The following is a 27,030-nucleotide window of genomic DNA, read 5'->3' on the forward strand; positions in this document are numbered from 1 at the left end:
GCTACTTCTCTGCCATTTTGACTCCTCCCTTGAAGCCTAATCTTAATATAGGTGAATTTTATGGTGTGTAAATTATATCTCAATAAAGCTGTTTGAAAACCCAATGGTTGAAGAGTTATTCATTATGATATTCATTGGATCACAGAAACATGATTATGTTTTACTTTAATGTGTCTATAATTAAGATTTATTTCTTCAATAGAGTAGTGGGTTATCTTTAAACCCACTACTAAAATTATCATTTTTGTAAAATGATAATTTTATTCATATTGTGGTAATATCATGAATTTTTCTCTTATTTCACTTTAAAAAGGGCTTTGAAGCACAATAGGCTGATTAAACATTGGGAGGGTGAGAAGTCAATATTGTCAAAATATTCTGCTTAAAAATGATAGTCTCCAACTCCTGGATTTTAGGACCATTTGTGTATCTCATTAATGTACAGCCTTTTAGATATTGGTTATACAAAATCTTATTTCCTTCTGCTTGCTGAGAGCAGTACAGACTGTAATAATTATTTTGAATATTTAATTTATTTATTTGAGAGAGAGCACAAGGGGGAACAGCAGCCAAGAAAGAGGAGAAAGCATGCTTCCTGCTGAGCAGGAACCCAATATGGGGCTTGATCCCAGGACCCTGGGATCATGACCTGAACTGAAGTCATATGCTTAACCAACTGAGCCACCAGGCATCCCTGTAATAACTACTTTGAAAAACTACCTGGCCTAGTAAAATGACTAATAATTTAATTATTAATAATAATCCACTACATGATAATGATCCAAATGAAGGCAAAAGATTAAAAACAATAATGATGAAGTGGGGGTAATTATGAGAACATTAAAACTCTGCCATAGTCTAAATACTCTAATGTGTTAACCACTGAACCAATAGTAAGTAACTTGAGTCAGAATGTCTGTAGGGAGTTAAATTTGGAGCTCCACCTTGAATTGCCAGGTCATCTCTCTTTTACCCCACAGACATAGACTTATTAGAAAAGAATGACACAAAGGCCCACAGGATCTGTTAATGTGCAGAAAACAAGTATTAAAATGATGGTAGAGCATGACCTTGAAAACAGGAATCCAATTTTAGGTCCCAGATATATCCTTCTGGTTTTCTCAAAAGACATTAGGTTACTACCTCTAAGTTCTGATTTTTTTTTTTAATCTAGTGGATTCTTTTTTTCCCCAATGAGATATAAATGACATGCCACATTATATTAGTTTTGGATGTATGACATAATGATTTGATATTTGGGGATATTGCAAGATGATCACTACAGAAAGCCTAATTAATATCTGTCTCCATACAGAGTAACAGAATCATTTTTTCTCATGAAATGACTTCTAAGACTTAATTGCTAAGCAACCTTCAAATATGCAATGCAGCATCATTAACCACAGTCACCAGCCTGTACACCCCATCTCCATGACTTAATTTCTTAACTGGAAGTTGGTGACTTTTGGCTTCCCTCAACCATTTTGCCCACCCTACACGTTCCATCTCCTGTAACTAACAAACTATTCTCAGTATCTATGAGCTTGGTGCTGTTAAACTTTTTTATTTTTTAAAATTTTACATTCCAAATGTGAGATCCTATACACTCCCTGACTTATTTCATTTAGCATAATGCCCTTAAGGTCCATCCATATCACAAATGATAGGATTTTATTTTTTTATGACTGAAAAATATTCCATTGTGTGTAGATACCTATTTTATTTTCTTTCTTTTTAAAGGGGAGATTTTTTTTTTAAATTTAAAATATTTTTTCTTTGTTAGAGAGAGAGAGAGCACAACAGGGGGAGTGGCAGGCAAAGGCAGAGGGAGAAGCAGGTTCCCCATTGAGTAAGGAGCCTGATGCAAGACTCCATCTCAGGACCCTGAGATCATGACCTGAACTGAAGGCAGACACTTAACTGACTGAGCCACCCAGGCGTCCTGTAGATACCTGTTTTCTTTATTCAATCATCCACTGTTTGGGTTGTTTCCACATCTTGGCTATTATAAGTAATGATACAGAGAGCATGGGGGTGTATAAATCTATTCAAATTAGTGTTCTTGTATCCTTCAGGTTAAAACCCAGAAGTGACAGTGGATCATATGGCTGTTTTAATTTTAATTTTTAAAATTAAATTAAAATAGTTTCCATAGTGAATGTGCCAATTTATATTTCCAGGAACAGTGCACAGTACTGCTCCTGTACAAGGTTCTCTTCTGTCCACATCCTTGCCAACACTTAGTATTTCTTGCCTTTTGATTCCAGCCATTCTAACCCACGGAGCCACCCAGGTGTCCCGATTCCAGCCATTCTAATAGGTGTGATGTGATAGCTCATTGTAGTTTTGATTTGCATTTCCCTGATGATTAGTGACCTTGAACATGTTTTTACAGACCTGTTGACCATCTTTGTCTTTTTTTGAAAAATGTCTATTCAGATCTTCTGTCCATTTTTTAACTGGATTTTTTTGACTATTGAGTTGTATGAGTTCTTCATATATTTTGGATATTAACCTCTTATCAGATATATGATTTACAAATATTTTCAACCATTCAGTTTGTTGCCTTTTCATTTTGATGTTTCCTTTGCTGTGCAAAAGTTTTCTATTTTGATATAGTCTCACTTGTGTACTTTTGCTGTCCCATCCAAAAATTCATTGCCAAGACTGACGTTAAGGAGCTTACCACCTATGTTTTCTTCTAGAAGTTCTGAGGTTTAAGGTTTTTAATGCATTTTGAGATAATATTTGTGTATGGTGTAAGAAAGGGGTCCAGTTCCATTCTTTTGCATATGGCTACCCAGTTTTCCCAACACCAGGTCCTTTGTTGTAAATTAATTGGCCCTATAGGCATGGGTTTATTTTTGGGCTCTCCATCTGTTCTTTGACTTATCTCTCTTACGCCAATACCACACTATTCTGATTACTATAGCTTTGTAATAATACAGTTTGAAATCTGGGAGCATTATGCCTCCAGCTTTTTTCTTTTTCAGGATTGCCTTGGCTCTTTGGGGTCTATAAGTTCTGGTTTTATAAAATGTATCTAGAATCCTTGCTTCCTAGGAAAGGGAGGGAGAGACAAGAAGGAATACCTGGAGAGTAAAATTCTAGAGAAAGGAGAGGGTAGATTGGCGACTGCGCTCTGGCATCTCAGCCCTAGCCAGTTCCCTCTTGGGGTCCTCCCGCCTCCTGAACATTCAGGGGATTGTACCATCCCTTAGGATCTGGGCAGCACAGGCTCTGAGGGGCTTGGCCTCTGGGTATTGAGCCAGAGAGGAAGTACAGGTGATGGGCCCCGATGCTGACTCTGAATCTCTTGCTTGGAGTGGGCACTCCTGAGCCTGGAGCGATTTTTGGGCTCTGGAACCGCGGTACTGTACTGTCTCCTAATGGAGCAGCAGGCTGGTGGCGTGAAGGGCGGCTGTGGCTGCCATGAGCTGCTCTACCTCGTGCCAACACCTTCGATGGGAAGCGGGGGTTGGGAAGCGCCCTGGGTGCGTGCACCCTTCCCTCGCGCGTTTCTTCGCTCACGCGTTCCAAGCGTGCGTCATAGGCGGGACACCTAACAGTGCGCGCTTTGCCTGGGGCCCCTTTGGCAGCTAACGGAAACCTCTCTGAGCCATTGACTCCATTTGAAGGACGCGACCTTGCAGAACTGCTCCTTATGGGCAGTTACCTGAGCCGGCCTCGCCCTCGGCTGGCAGCCTCTCTGCTGGATGGGGAGCAGCCCGAGGCAACTGAGAGCCTTGGGCCCAGGCCCGCGCACCCCGCCCACGGTGTTCCCCGGGCTGGCCGGGTTCACTCGGCGGCCTCGACCCTGGACGTAGCTCGCAGGCTGTCATACGAGGATCTTGTGGCTTCACCACGTCGGCGGCGGCGGCGACACCGTCGGCGGTTTGCCATAACCCATCGGCGGCAATATCCAATCCAGCAGGCCCGGTGTTTATTTCTGGGGGTCTTTTCCTCTGTGCCCCCGACCAGCCACCCGAAGCCAGCGCTATCTGCTTGCAGCTCCAAGATGTTCTGCGCCTCCGTGATCCTGAAAATGGTATCCGCTAAGGGCAAACTGACGCTCCGTTTGGCTCTGAAGCAGACGGTCATCTGTATGTGGTCCTCACTTTCTGGTCACTTCCCAAATCTGTGCGTAAGGGAGACCTTGGTGAGGGCCCTCGAAGAGAACCGCCAGGTGAGCACCAAGGATGAGAAGGAGCTGGCCTCCCTGGCCGAGAGCAGGGGAGGGCTGGCCAAGTCAGAGGAAGGACACCCAGTCCCTGAGAAGCAGGATAATCTGAGAAGGGGTGCCGAGGGCAGCCAGAGTGTGCCATCTGCGTTCAGACGGCTGATGGTCAATGGAGTCCTCTCTTCCTTCGTACCCAGGCCTGGGCCTTTGAAGAGAGACTTCTACTCCACGAGCTTAGAAGATGGCCTGATTAAGAAATCCCACACCTGCTTTTTGAGCTCATGCAGCAAACGCAATGCCATCACCAGTTCTTACAGTTCCACTCGAGGTGTCCCGCCACAGAGATGCTGCCGATGCGCTGCGGGGATCTGGGGCGCAGCCTCCTCCCAGCCCCAGCCACCCACGAAGAAAGCCAGTGAGGAAAGCTGTCATTCTAGCTCTTCAGTCTCAGTAGAACCACAAAGGAAGATCAGGATCGAAAAGGCTGCCGAGGGAGAGGATGGGCAGAAGCAAAGTTTGAGCAATCACTCACCTCCCCCTGACAGTTCCAGGCCCCGGAGGCGCAAGATTCCTCTACTGCGGTCATCGAGGCGAAATGACCCATTGATCTTGCCTCCACCACCCCAGCTAGGCTATCGAGTCACCGCTGAAGACCTTGACTTAGAGAAGAGAGCTGCGATCCAGTGGATCAATAAGGTGTTGGAAGGGTAAGACCGAAGTCCCCTCTGACTGCAGCGCCCCTGAGCCTTCCTGTTTGTCTGTGCTCCTCCTCCCCGCCCCTAGCATGAATGAAGAGCGGGAGAGCTTCTGGCAGGTGTAGAACTCACCAGGCCAGGGGGCCTTCCCATAGTTGGGATGGGGGGGCACCTCCATGGGCTGTTTTTCTTGGTTCTCCCTAAACCTCTGCCTTGCTTGGCTTGGCTGTAAAAAATTGATCCTTTCCCCCTGGCTCACCAGGGTCTGTTCCCCAGTACTTTGTGCTGGACCTCACTGGTTCTTTGGAGGAGAATTGTAGGAAACCACCCAAGTTCAGCTATACCTAGGGCACTGTACCTCTGGGTCCAATACAGCCATCAATAGGTTAGCTGTCTCCATAGAGACAATGTTCCATTTCCATCATCATTCTGCCAGATGGTGTCCCTACAAATTGGGTGGCTGAAACTTGTTAGGCTGGTCCACCCAGGGGTCAGGACCCCTGCAACAGAAGAGGGAAGCTTTGGACTAGTTTTTCTTTGGGCAGGAGCAGGCAAGACACCCACTGCTGCCATAACTGCCCTTTCCCTCCTTCCCCATTTGCTTAATTAGACCCTTGTCAGTCTTTCTCCTTTCTGCATGTGAATGCTTGGTCCTGCATGAACATTCAGGAAATGAACAAAGTTGTATGTGTCACCCACATATATAGTCATATGTATTTATATGTCACGTATAGTCATGTATATACATGGTCATATATGTATTATATATTATATGTATATGTATTATCATATAACATAATGTACATGTAATATATAGTATATATACTACATATGTATAATGATATGAATAATGTATATGTATATATAACACAATACATATGTGTAATATAGATGTATATAATACATAATTATAATGTATAACAGTATATTACACACATGTGTAATAATTACACATGTGTGTAATATATGATATGTATAATAATGCATATACATATATGTAACATATAATATGTATGGCATATTACATATAGACTATAAAATGTGTATTATATTACACATAACAATAGATATTGAATATATATGTGGTGTTTGTTAATTTGCCGAATGTTTTATGTCTTTGCTCTTTGAACCTAGTGGAGGAAAAAATCGATTTGTGTAAGTAGTTTTTCTACTGTGTCAGGTTTTCTGTGGCTCAACTGATGGGAAAGTAGCACCACTTTTTGCCTCTAGATGCTGATTCCTGATTTTTATGTTCAAGTCCATGGGAAGGCAGTTCACACGCTAGCCTTTTCCCACTTCTGCTTCTCACCTGTCCACCTGACATCACCATGGGCTGGATCCTACCTAGTATATGTTAGGAAATGACGTGTGACAATTAAGACTTTATTTCCTAAATTTGCTGCAATTTTAGACTTACAGGACAGTTTACACAGACAGTAGAATCTCTGTCTAGTCTTCATTGAGCTTCTCCTAATGTTACCATCTTACCAAACAATTACCGAAGCCAGGAAACTAACAATGATATAATGCTATTAGATGAACTTCAGACTTTAATTGGATTTTCCTTTCTAGTAAAGTTTTCTTTCTGTTCTGGTATCAATACAGAATCCCATGTTGCATTTAGTTGTCATGTCCCCTTAGTCGCCTCCAAACTGACAATTTCTGTCTTAATGCCTTGTGTAGCATTGATATGTCTGAAGAGTACCGATGAGGTATTTTGTAGAGTTTCCCTGGATTTGGATTTCTCTGTTTTCTCAGAAGAACACTGAAATTACAGATTTTTAAGAAAAATCTCAGAGATGATGTACTCTTCTCAGAATGTCATCTCAGGGGCACATTATATCTATATGTCTTATGGGAACGGTGGTGTCTGCCAGAGCTCTCCACTGTATATTTTTCCCTGTGTAATAAATATTGGGGGAGGGAATCATACTTTGATGATACAAAAGAATCCTGTTTATCCTTAAACTTATATAAACATCATCAGTAGATCTTGCCTACAGCAATTATTATTGTGCTGTTTTAATGATGATTTTCTACTTCCTTTGTTTCTTCTACATTTAATTAAAAATTCTTCTCTAGGGAAAGTTCTCTTGATTTATTTGTTTATTCAGTCATTTAAATCTGGATACGTGCATCAATGTTTATTTTGTTCTTTGGGCTATTATCTAATTTTATCACTGTTACTTATTTATTTATTTTTTTGTTCAAATTGTTCTAAATTTCACCATTGTGAACTTATTTCATGTTAGCTGGTAAGTCCTTTTTAACATGCCTGCATATACATGCATTCCCCCCTTCCCTTTTCTGTAGGATTTATCTTCTAGCCCCATAAGATGCTCCAGGATCATCTTTCACTTTACCTATCCCAGCTCTGGAGTCACCTACCGGTCCAAGGAGCTTTGGTTCCTTTTACTGGAGAATAAAAGTTAAAAAACAAGATGTGGGCATTCAGGTGTGCTCATTGCTACTAGGAAGTCTCTGCTTCTAGGTTCTCTCAGGAGACAGAATTAGGATGTCTATGTTTCTGTTTATACATACTTACCTATATTTCTATATTTCTTTGTGTGTGTGTGCACAAATGAATCTACACTGATACCTCAGCATATAATTCAGAAATATAGGTTTCATTCTGGAAATGTTCCCCTTTGCTTATGTGTAACTTCTTTCTCCAACAGTTTCTCCAGAGAGACCTGATCTAATCTATCTATATTATAATTATACTTATTTTTCCAATTTAATATTTGCCCAAATTCAAAATTTGTCCAGTTTAATATGCTTACATAACATCTATAATAGATTTATTTAATTGACAAATCCTACAATACATGTAGTTTTGGAATTGCCAACCCTGTGGGCAACTTATCATTATTATTATTTGTGTACAATTTCTATTTAATTTCTATTTCTATTTAACCTTACAGTACCCACTGCTTTAACTAAAACATTGCTTTTAAAAATCACTGGGTTCAGCTTTCAGCTTCCTTTCAGTGAGGTTATGTGATCCATTTGTACCACACCAAGATTCATTTCTCACAATCTGCATTCCACTTTGGGTTCCTCCAACAATCTAGTTGATTTTATTTTATTTTATTTTTTTAAAGATTTTATTAATTTATTTGACAGAGGTCACAAGTAGGCAGAAAGGCAGGCAGAGAGAGAGAGGGGGAAGCAGGCTCCCCACAGAGTAGAGAGCCGCATGCGGGGCTCGATCCCAGGACCCTGAGATCATGACCTGAGCCAAAAGCAGAGGCTTTAACCCACTGAGCCACCCAGGTGCCCCAGTCTAGTTGATTTTAATTTGCAAGCAGGAAAACTCATTCTTTTGATGTATACTTTGCTTGTTTTTTGTTGAGTACCTTTTTTTAAAAAAATATTTTTTATTTATTCATTTTTTAGAAAGAGAGCAAGAGCAGGGGCAAGGAACAGACGGGGAGAGAGAGGAGGGAGAGTGAGAGAATCTCCATCAGATTCCACACTGTTTGAGGAGCCTGACTCAGGGCTCAGTCTCACGCCCTGAGGTCATGACCGGAGCTGAAACCAAGAGTCAGAGGCTTAACCAACTGAGCCATCCAGGTGCCTCTTATTGAGAATTTCTGTGTCTATGTTCATGAGAGACATTGTTTTGAAATTTTATTTTCTTGTGTTGTTTTTGTCTGGTTTTGGTCAGAATACTACTACTCCTATAGAATGAGTTGGGAAGGGTTCCCTCCTGTTGTACCTGGAAGGATTTGTACAATTGTTATAATTTCTTCTTGAAATGCTTGAGAGGGTTTACCATTGAAGCCATGTGGGTCTGGTTTTCTATTTATGGGAAGACTTAAAATGACTAATTCAATATCTTGTAAGTACACTAAGGTTTTCTAATTCTTCTTGAATCATTTTCTGTAATTGGTGTCTTTCTGGGAATCTTCCCATTTCATATTAGTTGTCTAATGTGTTGGCATAAAATTATTCATATTTCCTTATCATCCTAATAACTATTGTTAAGGTAGAAAATGATACCTCTCTTCCATTTCTAACTTTGTGCCTTTTCTCTGTATCTCCATCTGAATGTCTCCCATTCTACATTCTTGCTTTCCTTCTGGTCAGTGTGGTTAAAGGTTGATCAATTGTGTTGATTTTTTAAAGAAATCAAATTTCATGGTTTTTGCTGTTTTCTATACTTGTTAATTTAGTTTCCAATATTATTTAATTCTTTCTGCTTCCTTTGGGTTTGCTCTCCTTTATGAGTTACTTCTTTAGAAGTTTCTTAAGATGGAAGATTAGAAATTTGAGACCTTTCTCTTTTCTAATTTAGGTATTTTAAGCTACAAATTCCCCCTTTATTGGCAGTAGAAAAATGTTGATTCTATGTTTGGATGACACTCAGTTCAATATATGTTCTAATTTTTCTTTTGATTTTTTCTTTGACCCATAGTTTATAAGTATGTTCTTGAATTTCCAAATATTTGAGGAGTTTTACACATTTCTTTCTGGTTTTGATTTATAATTCTACTGTGGCCTTAAGCCTACATTTAATGATTTCAATCCTTTTATATTTGTTGAGACATTTTTATGGGCAACCATATGGTCTATTTTGGAAAATGTTCCACAGGTCCTTTAAAAAAGGTATATTCTGCTATTGGGGGCAGTGTTCAATCAATGTCAAGTCAAGTTTTTGGATAGCTTTGTTGAAGTCTTGATTCTTACTAATTTTCTGTCCAAATTTCCTACCAGTTATTGAGAATGGAGTTTTATGATACTTAACTATAGTTCTCTTATTGTCTATTTTCACTATGAAATGTCCCTCTTTCTTCCTTGTTTTTTTTTTTAAAGATTTATTAATTTATTTTAGAGAGAGCATATGCACGTAAGTGGGGGTAAGGGCAGAGGGAGAGAATCTTCAAGTAGACTCACCACTGAGTACAGAGCCTATCATGGGGCTCAGTCTCAGGACCTATGAGATCATGACCTGAGCCCAAGCCAAGAGTTGGATGCTCAACTGACTGATCCATCCATGTGCCCCATATCTTTCTCCCTGGTGATATTTGTAGCCTTAAGGTCAGCTTTGCCATATATTGCTATAGTTACTACAGCTTTTTCATGGATACTGTTTGCAGTTAATATCTTTTTCCATTCTCTTAATTTTTAATTATTTGTATATCTGAATCTAAACTGTATCTCCTAGAGTCAGCATATAATTCAGTATTGCTTTTAAAAATCCAGGCTCTGGGGTGCCTGGGTGGCTCAGTGGTTAAGCCGCTGCCTTCGGCTCAGGTCATGATCTCAGGGTCCTGGGATCGAGTCCCGCATCGGGCTCTCTGCTCTGCAGGGAGCCTGCTTCCTCCTCTCTCTCTCTCTCTCTGCCTGCCTCTCTGCCTACTTGTGATTTCTCTCTGTCAAATAAATAAATAAAATCTTTAAAAAAAAAAATAAAAATCCAGGCTCTGCCCTGTTATGTAACCTTTGGGTATTAGTTTTATTCTCTCATCATAATTTTTTTGTGCATATCAATAGTTCATTTATAGTTCATTTATTCTTCTTGATGAATGGTATTTCATAGTATGGCTGTACATAGTTCTTTAACTATTCACTATTGGTAGTTTCCAGTTTGGGAATATCAGGAATAAATCTGCTATAAACATTAATGAACAAGCTTCCCCATGGAAATAAGTTTTCATTTCTTTGTGACAAATGCCCACAAGTGCAATTGCTCAGTCAAATGGTTAAGTCCACTTTTGGTGGGCATTTTGGGCATTTTAATCTATTCACATTTATTGTAATTATTGTCATAGTTGGATTTACTTTTTCCATTTTGCAACTTATTTTCTATTTGTCTCATTTGTGTTTTTTGTTTTGTTTTTTGCTTCTCTGTTCTTCCTTTACTACATTTGTTCATGTTAAATAGATTTTTTTTTAGTGCATCACTTTAATCTCTCTTCCCCCCTTTATTTTTACTATTTTTTTAAAGTTATTTTCATAGTGGTTGCTCTAAGAATTGCAATATGCATCTTAAATTTTCAAGTATCTACTTCAGGACATGCAGATGGCAAATAAACACATAAAAAGATATTTCATGTCTTTAGCTAGTAGAGAAATGCAAATTAAAACCACAATGATCTATCACTACACACCTATCAGAATGCCTAAAGTAAGTAGTGATAATATCAAATGCTGGTGAGGATGGAAAGAAACTCGGTCATTCATACATTGCTAGTCAAAATGCAAAATGATACAGCCACCCTGGTATTAAGGAGGGCACTTGTGATGAGAACTGGGTGTTATATGCAAGTGAGGAATCACTAAATTCTACACCTAAAACCAATCTTACCATATATTCTAACTAAAAAGAATATAAATTAAAAAATTGAAACGCAAAAACATGATACAGCCACTCTGGAAAACAGTTTGGCAGTTCTTTTGAAAACCAAAAGTGGACTTAACCATTTGACTGAGCAATTGCACTTGTGGGCATTTGTCACAAAGAAATGAAAACTTATTTCCATGGGGAAGCTTGTTCATCAATGTTTATAGCAGATTTATTCCTGATATTCCCAAACTGGAAACTACCAATAGTGAATAGTTAAAGAACTATGTACAGCCATACTATGAAATACCATTCATCAAGAAGAAGAAATGAACTATTGATATGCACAATGTAGATGGACCTCAAAAAAATTATGATGAGAGAATAAAACTAATACCCAAAGGTTACATAACATATGATTCCATTTATGTAACATTCTTGAAATAACAAAAGTATAGAAATAGAGAACAGATTATTAGTTGACAAGGGTTAGGCATGAGGGGGGGGAGTGGATATATATGGCTATGAAGAGATGTCACAAGGGAGGCTTTTGGTGATGGATTAGTTCTGTATATTGCTTGTGGTGGTTGCACAAATCTGCATGTAATAGAACTGCATAGAAGTAAACACATAAATTCATGTAAAATAGTGAAATCTGAATAATAAACTCTAAAATTTTCCTTGTTTTTATGTTGTATTTTAAATTTTCCTTGTTTTTATGTTGTATTTTAGTTATAGAAGATATTGTCATTGAGGGAAGCTGGCTGAAGGGTACTTTGCTCCCCGATTTACTGCAGATAAAAATTATATAAAAATAAAATTTAAGGGGCACCTGGGTGACTCAGTCAGTTAAGTTTCTGCCTTTGGCTCAGGTCATGAACCCAGGGTCCTGGGATCGAGCCCCACATTGGGCTCCTTCCTCTCCCTCTGAATGTTACTTTCCCTGCTTGTGCTCTCTCTCTCAAATAAATAAAATCCTTAAACAATTTTTTGATTTTTAACTAATAATATACTACAGGAAATGTATAGGGAGAGCCTATGTACTTTTCACCCAGTGTTAGTGTTGTAAATAACTATACCACAACATAAAAAACCAGGAAATTGACATTGGTACAATCCACAAAGCTTACTGATATTTCACCAATTATACATGAATTAGTTGTGTGTGTATATATATAGGTCTATGCAGTTATAGCATGTGAGCTTTATGTAAACGGCACATCTAACATACAAACTGCACCATTACCACAAGACTATCATGCTACACCTTTATAGTCACCCCTCCTCATCCCTAACCCCTATAAACCACTGATCTGTTCTCCATTTTTATAATTGTTATTTCCAAATGTTAGATAAGTGGAGTCATGCACTATGTATCTCTGAACACCAGCACCACCAAACTATTAACTCAATTATGACACTAGCTACCTTGAGATAGGATTAGAGCCCACGGATTAAAAGTTTAGTACCACAAGACTGTCCCCACTTCAGAATCCATTCACAAGTCCTAATTGTTACTGACCCCCTCCTCAAGTTCAATTAATTGCTAGAGTGGCTCACAGAACTCAGGGAAACATTTACTTATTTTTACCATTTTGTTTTAAAGGATATAGATGAACATTTAGATGAAGAGGTATATAGGGTTGGCTCTAGAAAGGTGCTGAGTGCAGTAGCTTCTGTCCCCCTAGCATGTGCCACCTTCCAGGTATATGATGTGTTCACCAAATTGGAAACTCTCCAAATCCTGCCCTCTTGGATTTTTAATGGAGACTTCATTACATTGGAACAATTGAGTAAATCATTGGTCATTAGTGATTGAACTCAATCTCTAGCCCCTCTCCCCTCCCTAGTGGTCAGGGGATGAGGTTGAAAGTTCTAACGCCCTGGCAGCCAGCCTCTACTCTTAGATTACTTAAGAGCTTTCCAAAAGTCACTTCCTTAACATACTAAGGTGTGGTGGGAAGGGGCTTATTATGAATAACAAAACATTCCTTTCACCTTTATTGCCCTGATGCTATTTCAGGAACTGAAGACAAAAGACAAAACATAACAAAAGATGCTCCCATTACTCTTTTTACTTAGGAAACCCAAGGATTTTAGGAACTTTTTGCCAGAAGTAAGACAAAGATCAAATATATGTTTCTTATAAGTCAAGTCATGATATCTTTTAGAGACTGGCTTTATTCACTTAGCATAATTTCTTGAGGTTTATTCAAATTGTGTATATCAATAGTCATTCCTTTTTACTGTTAAATCATATTCCATTTATGTACCACATAAATGGATGTACCACAGTTTGACTATGCACTCATTGAAAAATCTTTGGGTAAAAGAGGTAAAGGATCTGTACTCTAGGAACTACAGAACACTCATGAAAGAAATTGAAGAAGACACAAAAAGGTGGAAGACCATTCCACGCACTTAGATTGGAAGAATAAACATTGTTAAAATGTCTATACTGCCTAGAGCAATCTATACTTTCAATGCCATTCCAATCAAAATTCTACTGGCATTTTTCAAAGAGCTGGAGCAAACAATCCTAATATTTGTATGGAATCAGAAGAGACCCTGAATTGCTAAGGAAATGTTGAAAAAAAAAAAGACAAAACTGGGGGCATCATGTTACCTGATTTCAAGCTTAACTACAAAGCTGTGATCACCAAGACAGCATGTTACCAGCATAACAGACGCATAGACCAGTGAAACAGTAGAGAGCCCAAATATGGACCCTCAACTCTATGGTCAAATAATCTTCAACAAAGCAAGAATAAATATACAGTGGAAAAAAGAAAGTCTCTTCAATAAATGGTGCTGGGAAAATTGGACAGCTATATGTAGAAGAATGAAACTCAACCATTCTCTTACACCATACACAAAGATAAACTAAAAATGGATAAAAGACCTCAACATGAGGCAGGAATCCATCAGAATCCTAGAGGAGAACATAGGCAGTAACCTCTCCAACATCGGCCACAGCAACTTCTTTCAAGATATGTCTCCAAAGGCAAAGGAAACAAAAGTGAAAATAAATTTTTGAGACTTTGTCAAGATCAAAAGCTTCTGCACAGCAAAGGAAAGAGTCAGTAAAACAAAGAAGCAACCCATGGAATGGGAGAAAATATTTGCAAATGACAACACAGACAAAGGGCTTATATCTAGGATCTATAAAGAACTCCTCAAACTCGATACACACAAAACAGATAATCATGTCAAAAAATGGGCAGAAGACATGAACAGACACTTCCCAATGAAGACATACAAAGGGCTATCAGACACATGAAAAAATGTTCATCATCACTAGCCATCAGGGAGATTCAAATCAAAACCACATTGAGATACCACCTTACACCAATTAGAATGGCCAAAATTAACAAGACAGGAAACAATGTGTGTGAGAGAATGTGGAGAAAGGGAAACCCTCTTACACTGTTGGTGGGAATGCAAGTTGGTGCAGCCACTTTGGAAAATAGTGTGGAGATTCCTTCGGAAATTAAAAATAGAGCTTCTCTATTACCCTGCAATTGCACTATGGGTATTTACCCCAAAGATACAGATGTACTGAAAAGAAGGGCCATCTGTACCCAAATGTTCATGGTAGCAATGGCCACAGTCGCCAAACTGTGGAAAGAACCAAGATGTCCTTCAATGGACAAGGAAGATGTGGTCCATATATACTATGGAGTATTGTGCCTCCATCAGAAAGGATGAATACCCAAATTTTGTATCAACATGGGCAGGACTGGAAAAGATTATGCTGAGTGAAATAAGTCAAGCAGAGAGAGTCAGTTATCCTATGGTTTTGTTTATTTGTGGAGCATAAGAAATAGCATGGAGGACATGGGAAGATAGAAAGGAGAAGGGAGTTGGGGGAAATTGGAGGAGGAGACAAACCATGAGAGACTGTGGACTCTGAAAAATAATCTGAGGGTTTTGGAGGGGTCGGGGGTGGGAGATTGGGTGAGCCTGGTGGTGGGTATTACAGAGGGCACATATTGCATGGAGCACTGGGTGCTCCCTGAATTCTGGAACACTGGAAATAAATCTAAAAAATAAATAAAGATTAAAAAAAGAAAAATCTTTGGGTAGTTTCCAGTTTAAAGTTATCAGGAATAAAGCTGCTATAAACATTTATAAATAAGTTTCTTCCTGAGAGGATGGCAGAGTAGTAGCAGGACCCTATGCTTGTATCATCCCTGGAACACAGCTGGATAATGACAAAATCATTCTGAACAACCAAGAAATTGATCTGAGGGTTGATGGAGCAAACTGCACAACTAGAGGGAGAGAGAAGGCCACACCATGGAAGGTAGGATGTATGAAGACATGATTTGGGGAAGAAAAGGCCTGTGGGTGCCGTGGAGGGGAGGGAGCCCTGATCACAAAGAGAGGTGAGAAAGAAGAGGAGAGAGAGGAGCGCATAAAGATCACACAAGGAAAATAATTTCCCAGTGCCACCAACTGGGAAAAGGAGTGGGGCTGATTATTATGAGTTTTTATCAGCAGAGCTCAAAGACTGGTTTTAGAGATCCACACCCTGGCTGGTGTTGAATCTGGTGGGTGCTGCAGTGCTCCTGTGGAAAAGGAGGGTAGAGACCCAGAAGCAGATCTGGGGATCCCCTGGGACACACTAGGAGAGACAGTTTCCCGTTCTTGGAGTGCATCTGGGAGAGGTGTCATTGCTCTGAGGGGACAAAAGAACTGGCAGGTGACATTGAACTCTCCCACCCCTTAGCACTAGGGCAGAGATACAAGCTCAGGGTGGCTAACCTGGACATTGGTTTTTTGCTGTGCTTTACTCTAAACTCCAAGCTCCAGTGCGTTGGTGCAATGGCCCTTCTGGGACAAACCTGCTCTAGCCCCAGAGTGGCAAGACTTTTTCCCAGAGGAATGGTGGGGGTCTGTGCCACAATGAATCCCCAAAATTTAGAGTTTTAAAACTCATCTGGTGAAGGCAGGTATCTGAGGGATGCCTGGGACATATGAGGGGAGATTGTTTGCTCTTCTGTTAGGGCTTCTGGACATCAACAGGAGCAAATTCCCCTCTCTGGGGATAAGGAAAGGGCTGGTACCATTTTTTTCCTCCCCTCTCCATCAGCATGGACTGACTTCAGTGAGCAGGACAGCACCAACAATGGAGACCTGAGCCTCTTACATGTCCTCCTGCATTCATCAGGTGCTTCTTTACTATGGTAAGTTTGCCTGGGAACCAGAGCAGAGGTCCCCTCCCCTAGAAGACCAGTACAAACCCTCTGCATGCACCAAGTCTACTGACCATAGAGTGCTATAAAGCTATAGCTTTAGTGGAACTAGCATCAGAGCCCTCTTAACAAGCAGACCAGTGTAAACCTAGTTAAAACTCATCAGACTCTGGACAAGGTACCAAAACTCCCCACTTTAGGCAAGGAGAAACTCTGCAAAGGGTTGATCTGAGGGAACAGGCAGGCATAACTCAGTAGCAGAGTGCATAAAGAAGCACCTGATCACAGAATATACCAGAAACACTTCCCAAAGAACCATGTCCTGGACAGTATATGACCTCTCCTTAAAAAGCCATTATTCTCTTGAGCAGGAAATATAACAGGTTTTCCTAACACAAAGAAGGGAACAGAAACCTAGACAAAATGCCAAGATGGAAGAATTTATCCCAAAAGGAAGGACAAGAAAGGGTCAAGGCCAGGGATCTAATTGAACAGATATAAGTAATATGCCTGATCCAGATTTTAAAACAACAATCCTAAGGGTATTGAGAAAAGCATAGCGACAAGGGAGTTGCTTACCACAGAGATAAGAGACCCAGAAATTAGTTAGGCCAAAATAAAAAATGCTGTAACTGAAATGTGAAACAGCTGGATGTAGGGATACATGGATGGAAGAAACAGAATACGAGTAAGTGATATAGAAGATAAAATTTGGAAAACAATGAAGCTTAACAGAAGAGGAAAAATATTTGATCACGAGTGTAGATTTATGGAAATCAGCAACTCCATAAAGCATAACATTCCTATCACAGAAGTTCCAGAAGGAGAAGAGAGGGGAAAAGGGGCAAAGCATTATTTGAGCAAATTATAGCTAAAAACTTCCCTTATCTTGGGGAGGAAACAGACATCAGATCTGGGAGACACAGAGAATTCCCATCAAAATCAACAAGAGCAGGCCAATATGAAGACATATCATAGTAAAATTTGTAAAATATAGAGATAAGGAAAAAATCCTAAAAGCAGCAAGACAAAAGAAATCCCTAAATTATAAAGGAAGACAGATAAGATTAGCGGTAGATCTCTCCACAGAAACTTGGCAGGTCAGATAGAAGTGGCATGATACATTCAACATGCTAAAGAGGAAAAATAAGCAACCAAGAATACTCTATCCTTTCATTCAGGACAGAAGGAGAGATAAAGAAGTTCCCAGACAAAAATTAAAGGCATTCATGACCACTAAACCAGCCCTGCAAAAAATATTAAAGGGGACCATTATAGTGGGAGAGAAAGACCAAAAGTGACAAAGACCAGAAAGGAACAGAGACAATCTACAGGAACAGTGAATTTACAGGTAATACAAAGGTACTAAGTTCATATCTATCAATAAGCACTCTAAATGTAAATGGATTAAATGCTACAATCAAAAGATACAGAGTATCATAATCGATAAAAAAAAATGACCCATCTATATGCTGCCCACAAGAGACTCATTTTAGACCTAAACACCAGCAGATTGAAAGTGAGGGGATGGATTGAAAGTGAGGGGATTACCATCATGGTAATGGATGTCAAAAGAAAACCAGAGTAGCCAGAATTATTGTCATTGTTTAAAGAACTAGAACAAACAATCCTAAAATTTGTATGGAACTACAAAAGACCTTCAATACCAAAGCAATCTTGAAAAAGAAAAACAAAATTGGAGGTATCACAATTCCATACTTCCAAGTTATATAACAAAGCTGTAATCACCAAGACAGTATGGTACTGGCACCAAAAATAGACACATAGATCAATGGAACAAAATAGAAAGCCCAGAAGTAAACCCATAGTTGTATGGCCAATTAATCTTCAACAACTGAGGCAAGACAATTCATTGGGAAAAAGAATCTCTTCAACAAAAGATGTTGGGGAGAACTGGACAGCTACATGCAGAAGAATGAAACTGGACCACTTTCTGACACTATACACAAAAGCAAACTCAGAATGGATTAAGAATTTAAATGTGAGACCTGAAACCATAAAAATCCTTGGTGAGAACACAGGCAATAATTTCTCTGACATTGGTCATAATGACATCTTTCTAGATAAGTCTCCTGAGCAAGGGAAATAAAAGCAAAAGTGAACTTTTGGGACTACATCAAAATAAAAAGATTCCGTACAGCAAAAGAAACAACCAACAAAACTAAATGACAACCTATGGGATGGGAGAAGATAAATATCTTATCTGATAGATAAGATAAATGACTTATCTGATAAAGGGTTAGATTATATTCAAAATATATAGAGAATGGATATAATCCAACACCCAGAAAACAAATAATCTAACTTAAAAATGGGCACAAGACATGAAAAGACATTTCCCCAAAGAAGATACACTGATGTCCAAGAAACCATGAAACCATGTTCAAAATCACGCATCCTCTAGGAAATGGAAATCAAAACCACATTGATATCACCTTGCACCTGTCAGAATGGCTAAAGTAAAAGACACAAAAAACAACAAGTGTTGGTGAAGATGTGCAGAAAAGGGAACCCCCATGCACTTGGTGGGAAGCTGATAGATCCACTGTGGATAATAGTATGGAGAGTCCTTAAAAAACTAAAACCAGAACCATCCTATGATCCAACAATCACATTATAGGGTTTTACCCGAGAACTACAAAAACACTAATTCAAAGGGATACATGCATCCCTATATTTATTGCAGCATTATTTACAATAGTAAAACCATAGAAAACCTAATTGCCCACCGATAGAGGAATGGATAAGAGAGATGTGGGTGGGAGAATGGGTGAAATAGGTAAAGGGATTAAGAGATACATCCCTTTTTTATTTTTTAAAGATTTATTTATTTATTGGAGAGAGCCAATGTGGGAGGGCCAGAAGGAGCAGGAGAGAGAGATCCCAAGCCGACTCCACGCTGAGCCCTGAGCCTGATGTGGGGGCTCCATCTCAGGACCCTGACCATGAATTGAGGTGAAATCAAGAGTTAGAGAGCCTTGCTGGAGGGGCAATGGTGGACAAGATTTTGGATCTAGGGAACAGAAAATAATCCACTTCTGCCAGATGAATGACCTTGGGCAAATCAGTTTAATTCTGCCAGGCTACATTTTGGCATCCAAAAATTGGATACAGCTACCTGAAAGCCTCATGTGAGGTGAATATGTATTCCTCTGTGAAAGGTTTGTTGGTTTTTAAACAGATAGCACTGTGTAAATGTAGGCTATTGTTTTGTACTGCCAATTGCCAAATATACTACTTAATTCTATCCATCTACACAAACCAGTATAGCCTGCCAATGGTCTTTTCAATAGTCAAAGATTTATGAATAAAGTGATTTTCCTTAAAAAAAAAAAAAGAGTTGGACGTTTTAATTGACTGAGCCAACCAGGTGCCCCTAAGAGTACACACTGAGCACTGAGTAGTATATGGAATTGCTGAATTACTATATTGTACCCTTGAAACAAATATAACACTATGTTATCTACACCAGAATTAAAAAAATTAAAAGAATCCAACAAACAAAACAACCTATAAATGAATTTAGGAAAAACTGACATCTTTATTATGTTGAGATTTTTGGTCCTTGCCTGTGGTATGTCTCTCCAAGAACTGAGGTCATCTTTGATTTCTTTCATTTGCATTTTGTAATTTTTATCACACAGATCCTGTTCATATTTTGTTAGATTTATACCCGAGGATTTCATTTTCTCTGAAGCAATTACAAGTGGTATTGTGGCTTTGCTTTTGGTTTCTACCTATTCATCATCAGTATATAAAAATGCAATTCATCTTTGTGTATTTATCTAGTATCTTGAGAGAAGGCCAAGCTCAATAATTTGGTTTAGGGGCATTTATTTTACAGATTCTCCTGGGATTTTCTACACAGACCATCATGCCACTTGGAAATGGATTTATTTTTCCTTTTCAATCAATATCCCTTCTATTGCTTTTAAGTGCCTTATTACAGTGGCTAGAACTTTCCATGTCAAATAATAATGAGAGCCAAAATTCTTGCCTTGTTCCCAATCTTCGAGGAAAAGCATTCAGCCTTTTACCATTAATTATGATGTTGGTTGTAGATTTTTTTTTTTTGTAAGCTATTCTTTATGAGGTTGGGGATGACCATTTCTATTCCTACTGTAGTAAGATTTTTTTTTTTTTAATCAGGAATATGGCTTTTGAATTTTGTTAAGTACTTTTTTGTGCCAACGGATATGATCATACAACATTTTTCTTCTTTGGCCTGTGTAGATATGGTGGATTATATTGATTGGTGTTAGAATAATGAACCAGTCTTGCATACCTGGAATAAATTAAATTCCACTTCTTCATGATGTATTATTATTATTATTAAAAATTTATTTATTTATGTATTTATTTATCAGAGAGAGAGAGCATGCACAAGTAGGCAGAGAGGCAGGCAGAGGCAGAGAGAGAAGGAGGCTCCCTGCGGAGCAAGGAGCCCAATGCGGGGCTCGATTCCAGGACCATGGGATCATGGCCTGAGCCTAAGGCAGCGGCTTAACTGACTGAGCCACCCAGCTGTCCCTTCATGATGTATTATTATTTGTATACATTGTTGGATTTTATTTGCTATAATTTTGTTAAAAACTTTTGTACCTACATCCATGAGAGATTTGGTCTTTTATGTACTGTATTTATCTGATTTTGGTATCGCACTCAAAACACTGGCTGCAAAAAACAATTTGAAAAATATTCCCTTCTTATATTTTATGGATAATATTGTACAAAATTAGCATTAATTCTTCCTCAAATATTTGGTAAAATACTCCAGTGAAACTATCTGGGCTCAAGGATTTCTCTTGGGGAGACTTATAGTTACAGATCCAATTTTTTAGTCGTTTTAGGAATAATCATGTTATCTACTTCATCTTGGCTTAATTTTGGTAGTTTGTGGTTTTGAAGAATTGCTCCATTCCTTTAAGTTGTCAAATTTATGAGCATAAATTTGTTCATAGTATTCCCTCATTATTCTTTTTATGGATGCAAGATCTGTTGTGATATTTTCTTTAATTACTGACAATTGGTTAATTCCTTATATCAATCTTGATATCAATCTTGATAACATTTGTTCATTTTTTTTTCGGAAAAGTAAGTTTTGTTTAATTAATTTTATCTCTTTTCCTGTTTCAATTTCATTGACTGCTGCTTTTATTTTTATTCGTTCCCTTTGCTTGCTTGGTCTTTAATTTTTGTTCTTTCTCTAATTTCTGGAGACAGGAACTTAGATTATTGAGTTCTTCTGAGTTTTCTTTTCTAATATAAACATTTATTGCTTTAAGTACCTCTCTGAGCTCTGTGTTAGCTGCATGCCACAAATTTTGGTACCTTGTGTTTTCAGGTTTATTTTTTGTGGCACTCCCTCTTTGATTATTTAGAAGTATGTTGCCTGATTTTCAAATATTCGGAGTTTTTATTGTTGTTGTCATTCTGTATTTGATTTCTTGTTCTTGTCTAGTATGGCCAGAGAACATACTCTATGATTTCTACCCCTTTAAATTTGTTAAGGCTTGTTTTAGGACCCTAGATTAAAGGTTGCCTTGATAAATATTCTATGGATGTCAGAAAAGAATGTGTGTTTTACTGTCTTGGAAATGTTCTATAAATGTCAATCAAATCCTTTTTGTTAATAGCATTCCTTAGTTCTATTTTGATGATTTTCTGTGTTAGTTTTATCAGTTGATAAATGAGGACCGAAGTCCCCAACTATACTTGTGACTTTATCTATTTCTCCTTTCAACTTTCAGACTTTTGTTTCATGTACTCTGAAGCTTTATTGTTCGGCACATACACATTTAGAGTTGTTGTATCTTCTTATTGGATAGATCCTCTTGTTATTATGTAACATACCTCTTAGTGGATAGATCCTTTTGTTACTATGTAACGTACCTACCTCTTTGTCCCTACTAACAGATAAAGCCTACTTTATCTGATATTAATACAGCCTTTCCCTATGAAAAAAAAATGTTTGCATGCTTTTTCTTTTTTCTTTTTTTCCCTTTCTTTCTTTTCTTTTTTTCTTTTTTTACTTCTCAGCCTATTTATATCATTATGTTTGAAGTGAGTTTTTGCAGGCAGCATACACTCAGGTCTGCCAAGCTCTTTCAATTTGTGTATTCAGATCATAGGCATTTAAAGTAATTATTGGTATAACAGGGCATGCTTCTGTCATTTTCTTGTTTGTTGTCTGCCCCCTATATTTCTCATTCTTCTGTTATTTTTTCCCCTTCCATCTGTGAGTTACCTGAGCATTTAGACTTCAATTTTGATTTATTTATCATGTTCTTCAGCACATTACATTTTCTGTAATTTTCTTAGTAGTTGCTTGGTATAATCTTACACATGTGCAACCACAGCCTACCGGTGAAATGTAGAAACTTGACTTACCTTATCCTCATTTTAAAATACAAGTTTTTCCACTATATACACTGAGCACCAGATTAGATGATGGTTACGTTTGCTTCAACCATAAAATGTGATTAAAGAAACTCATGAGGTAAAGGATTGTGCATTATATTCACTTCTATTTTTACTCATTCTATTTCTTCTCTGAAGTTCTCAACCTCTCTCTGTTACTATTTTCTTTCTATTTGGAGATCTTCCTCTCTGTTAACAATAAATTCTCTTAGTTTTCTTTTGTCTTAGAATATCATTATTATTTCCCATTCATTCCTGAAAGAAGGACATGGGATTCAAAACACAGTTTTTTGCTTTCAGCACTTGAAAAATGTGCCATTTCTTTTTGGACTCCATTGTTTTAGATGAGAAATCTGTTGTCATTGAAATTGGCCCTCCTTCCTATGCAATATCTCACTTCTCTCTGGCTTTTTAAAAATTGTATCCTTGTTAGTTTTCACGAGTTTGTTAGCTTTTAGAAGTTTAATTATGTTGTGTGTTGGCATGGATTTTGGGATTTGCTCAACTTCTTGAATCTGTAAGTTTCTCTCTTTTGCCAGATTTGCCAATGGGCTTTTCTGCCATTATTTCTTCCAATACATATTCATTTCCACACTTTGTCCTCTCCTACTTCTGGGGCTCTCCTAATATGAGTTCTGTGAATGCTAGACCTCCTTTTTCTATAGTCTTTTACGTTCCTGAGGGTCCTTTGTTTGTTTGTTTGTTTTTGTCAACTATGTTCTTTTTGCACAGACTAGGTAAGTTCTACTGATTTGTTTTCATGTTCATTGATGCTGTTCTCTGTCATTTTCACTTACTATCAAGTCTATCTAGCAAGTTTTAAAATTTTATTGCATTTCAGTTGTACAATCTCCACTTGGTTCTTTTTTCCCATTTTGTTCTTTATAAGTTCTCTTTCATTCTTTAAAATTTTATTTTTTTATTTGTTTCAAGAGAGAATTTGTAATTGATTATTGAAGCATATTTATGCCAACTGCTTTAAAATCCTTGTCCACTGGGGTTGCTGGGTGCCTTAGTTGGTTGAACGTCTGCCTTCAGTTCAGGTCATAATCCCAGAATCCTGAGACCAAGCCCAGCATCTGACTCCCTGAACCCTGCTTCTCCCTCTCCCTCTGCTGCTCCCCTGCTTGTGCACTCTCTCTCACTTTGTCACATAAATAAGTAAAATCTTAAAAAACAAACAAACAAACAACACAAACCAACCCAACGAAATCCTGTCTGACAATCCATATTACTTATCTTGGTATTCGTGTCAGCCAGTTTTCTTTTCTTAATTGAATTGCGGTTTCACTGGTTTTTGGTATGAGGAATGATTTTTCTGTTATGTCCTCAGTGTTTTTGTCATGATGTTGAGATTCTTTACCCCATTTTAGTATTCTGTTTCGCAGGTGGTTTTGCTGTTTAGGGTTAGCCTTTAGATTCCTACCTATTTTTTGTGAGCTTGACAGTATAGCTTCAGTCTTGCAATGCTGTTCTGATCTGCTTCATTCTTCTGGGGCTCCAGGGACTCCTGCTCAATTCCCGCTGGTGTTGTCTGTGGGGACAGGGAGTGTTCAACTGGGTTATCTGGTGTCCCTGTTGAAGAGGGGGGTTGGGTCACCTTCTGTTGAAGAGGGGGTTGGGTCAGAGGCCATTTCTTTTGGGTCTACTTATGCCATGGGTAAAGAAAGGGTAGGGAGACCCAGGGCTTTGCTGCTGCCGCTGCCATGAGCTGCTTTCTGATGACTCAGCTGTGGAGTGAGGGTTTAATTTCCTCAGTCTCTGTTGGGATTCTCCTTTCTTGTCCTTTGGCCAGTGAAAGCAGGATTTTATTATTGTTATGGTTTTGTATATACCAATTGGTAGTTCCGTGTTCCAAACCTCTCTGACCTGGATATATATGAGAGATATTATATTATATATTAATATAAGTCCTGGATATATATGAGAGATTAAACACATACACACGTGTGTACACACACACACACACACACACACACACAGGGAACACACCACATGTCACTCCTCAAATCACGAGGTTCCTAGTCAGTTTACTTTTATTTTTCCAGACTTTAGAGTGTCTTTTTACCGTTGTTTTCAATAATAATTTCTGAGGTATTCTGTTGCACGAGAAGGGAGAAGCAGGAAATAGTAAGTTTATGTCATCTTGTTATGGTGCTGGTGTAGCTAACATTGCCTTTGAGGAGAGGCTTTGCTGACCACCTCACTCTGACACTCTGGAAGTCCTATCCCTAAATCAGTTTAATTGTACATTTTCTGACAAAAGTCTCATTTATCCCATACTTGTATCCTCTTCTCAAGGGTCCTAGCACAGTCCCAATACCCCTCAACTATTCCCATGAATTTTAACTGTTACTTAAAATCTGCTTTTTAAATGGGTAAAGAAACTAATTGTATTACATAAACATTTGGGGGAACATTTTTTCCTGTATTCCTGGTCTGTTCTCTAGGTTCACCTTTGTTCTTGCTGAAATTATTCTTCAATAATTTCTTCAGTGAGGCTGTATGGGAGTAAGTTCTCTTGATTATTTTGTATCTTCAATGACTTTTTTTTCCCCCAAAAGACTTTATTTATTTGACAGACAGAGACCACAAGTAGGCAGAGAGAGAGGGGGAAGCAGGCTCCCAGGGAGCGTGATGCAGGGCTCAATCCCAGAACCCCAGGCAGAGGCTTTAACCCACTGAGCCAACCAGGTGCCCCTCTTCAATGACTTTTTTTAGACCTTACTTTTGAAATATAGACAGGTATAAAGTTTTTAGGCTGATACATATATCCCCTGATATATCCCACTGATATACCCCCTGATATCCCACACTGATATCAGGGCATGGTTATCTGAAGACACTGTAAATTTTGAGTCTTTGGGCAAGTACTTTCCCATGGACAAGATTTTGTGTTCTGGTGCCATAGTCAGTAATCGAAATGTGGACTCGTATGTGTTGGGTAAGTTACTAATCCTGTTTCCTTAAAGATAAAAGGGGGATAATCGTAAGAGTTACAGAATGCTTCTATAAGTCTCCCATGATGTCAAGTGCTTTGCCATTATTACCCTTTTTATTCCTCATGTAGTTCACTATTATTTTTGTCTTTTATAGATGATGGAGCTAAGATCCAGAGCAAACTTGAGGACCATGACATCATGACTCTTCTGCATATGAGCTAACCCTCAAATCTGAGTGTCTAGGCTTTACTCTGTGCTTGTAGTGCAATATTACATTCCATGTAGGGTCATTTTGATACTTAAATAAGATAATCATCTAAAGTGCTAACTGTGGTATGTGCCTTTTACTTGTGTTTGGTACATTTTATCCCTTATTACTTCTTCCTCCTCTGCTGGCCATATCTGCGGCCCCACACTCCCTTAGAAAATCCTCCCATTCCCCTTGGCTGCCATAGGAATGCTCATGTGTTGGCTGAGGATGACCAGACAGATGCTTCTCAACTTCTCATTCCTCAAGCCGCCAACAGAGGTGCTGGCCTTCATGTAGAGCCCACAGGAGCACTGCTTCCTCCCCCCAGATCTACTGTCTGGGTCATGACATGGAAACATCTGCATTCATGTCCAGAGCATCATAAAATCTCTCTTCAGTAACACCATCAATGTCTCCATAGGTGCTCAGATCAGTATATGGGATTGAGTTGAGGAGAGAGGTCAGTCTTTTGTCCCTAGACACCTTCCTCCTGTCTTGCCTGTGTCCCCTCCTCCAAATTTCCCTTGTCTTCTTATCCCATTGTCCCACTCACAGCCACTCATCTTCTCCATTGCTAGCTTTTTTGAATCAGACTTGGTTTCATGCTCTAGGATGGTGAGAGACACAGGGCAGAGCTTCAGCAGTTCAAAATAAAGGAGAACAAGGTGCCTGAGACCTGAATCAGAGGTAATTCCTGAAAGACAAGGGGTAGGTTGAGGCAAGGTGTGCCACCAACCCCAGAACAGAGGACTCTGTGAAGGCAGTGCCAGAGGAGGGCTAAATTGTTCTAGACTGGACAGAGACAGATCTGCTGGGAGGAGAGCTTAGTGTTAGAGAGAGGAATGATCCCGCAAGTGCCTTTCGAGGGTATTAAGGAGGGGGAGGTCCCATAGCAGCATCTCTTGGGCTGTTCACTGTGGAATGACAGACATGTGACAGGCACAGTAAGACCCTTACTGCATTTGTTTACTACAACCAATGCTGAGTCCCAGGGTGTGGCTGTAACCAGGGGACTGGGAAAGTTGACTGTGTCCA

At 38.9% G+C, this 27,030-nt stretch overlaps 1 protein-coding gene across 1 annotated transcript; it reads left to right on the top strand.

Annotated features, from left to right (window-relative positions):
• The first annotated feature begins 3,569 nt into the window (after window positions 1-3,569).
• On the top strand, window positions 3,570-26,067 carry LOC101673783 (nuclear envelope pore membrane protein POM 121-like). The gene is made up of 2 exons (XM_004758977.2): window positions 3,570-4,887; window positions 25,900-26,067. Exons 1-2 carry the CDS (start codon window positions 3,665-3,667, stop codon window positions 25,901-25,903), a joined length of 1,227 nt encoding a protein of 408 aa, XP_004759034.1. The 5' UTR covers window positions 3,570-3,664; the 3' UTR covers window positions 25,904-26,067.
• The last annotated feature ends 963 nt before the right edge of the window (window positions 26,068-27,030 follow it).

The sequence above is a fragment of the Mustela putorius genome, unplaced genomic scaffold (assembly GCF_011764305.1).
Source record: "Mustela putorius furo isolate JIRA1106 unplaced genomic scaffold, ASM1176430v1.1 tig00003923_pilon_pilon_pilon, whole genome shotgun sequence".
Classification (NCBI taxonomy): domain Eukaryota; kingdom Metazoa; phylum Chordata; class Mammalia; order Carnivora; family Mustelidae; genus Mustela; species Mustela putorius.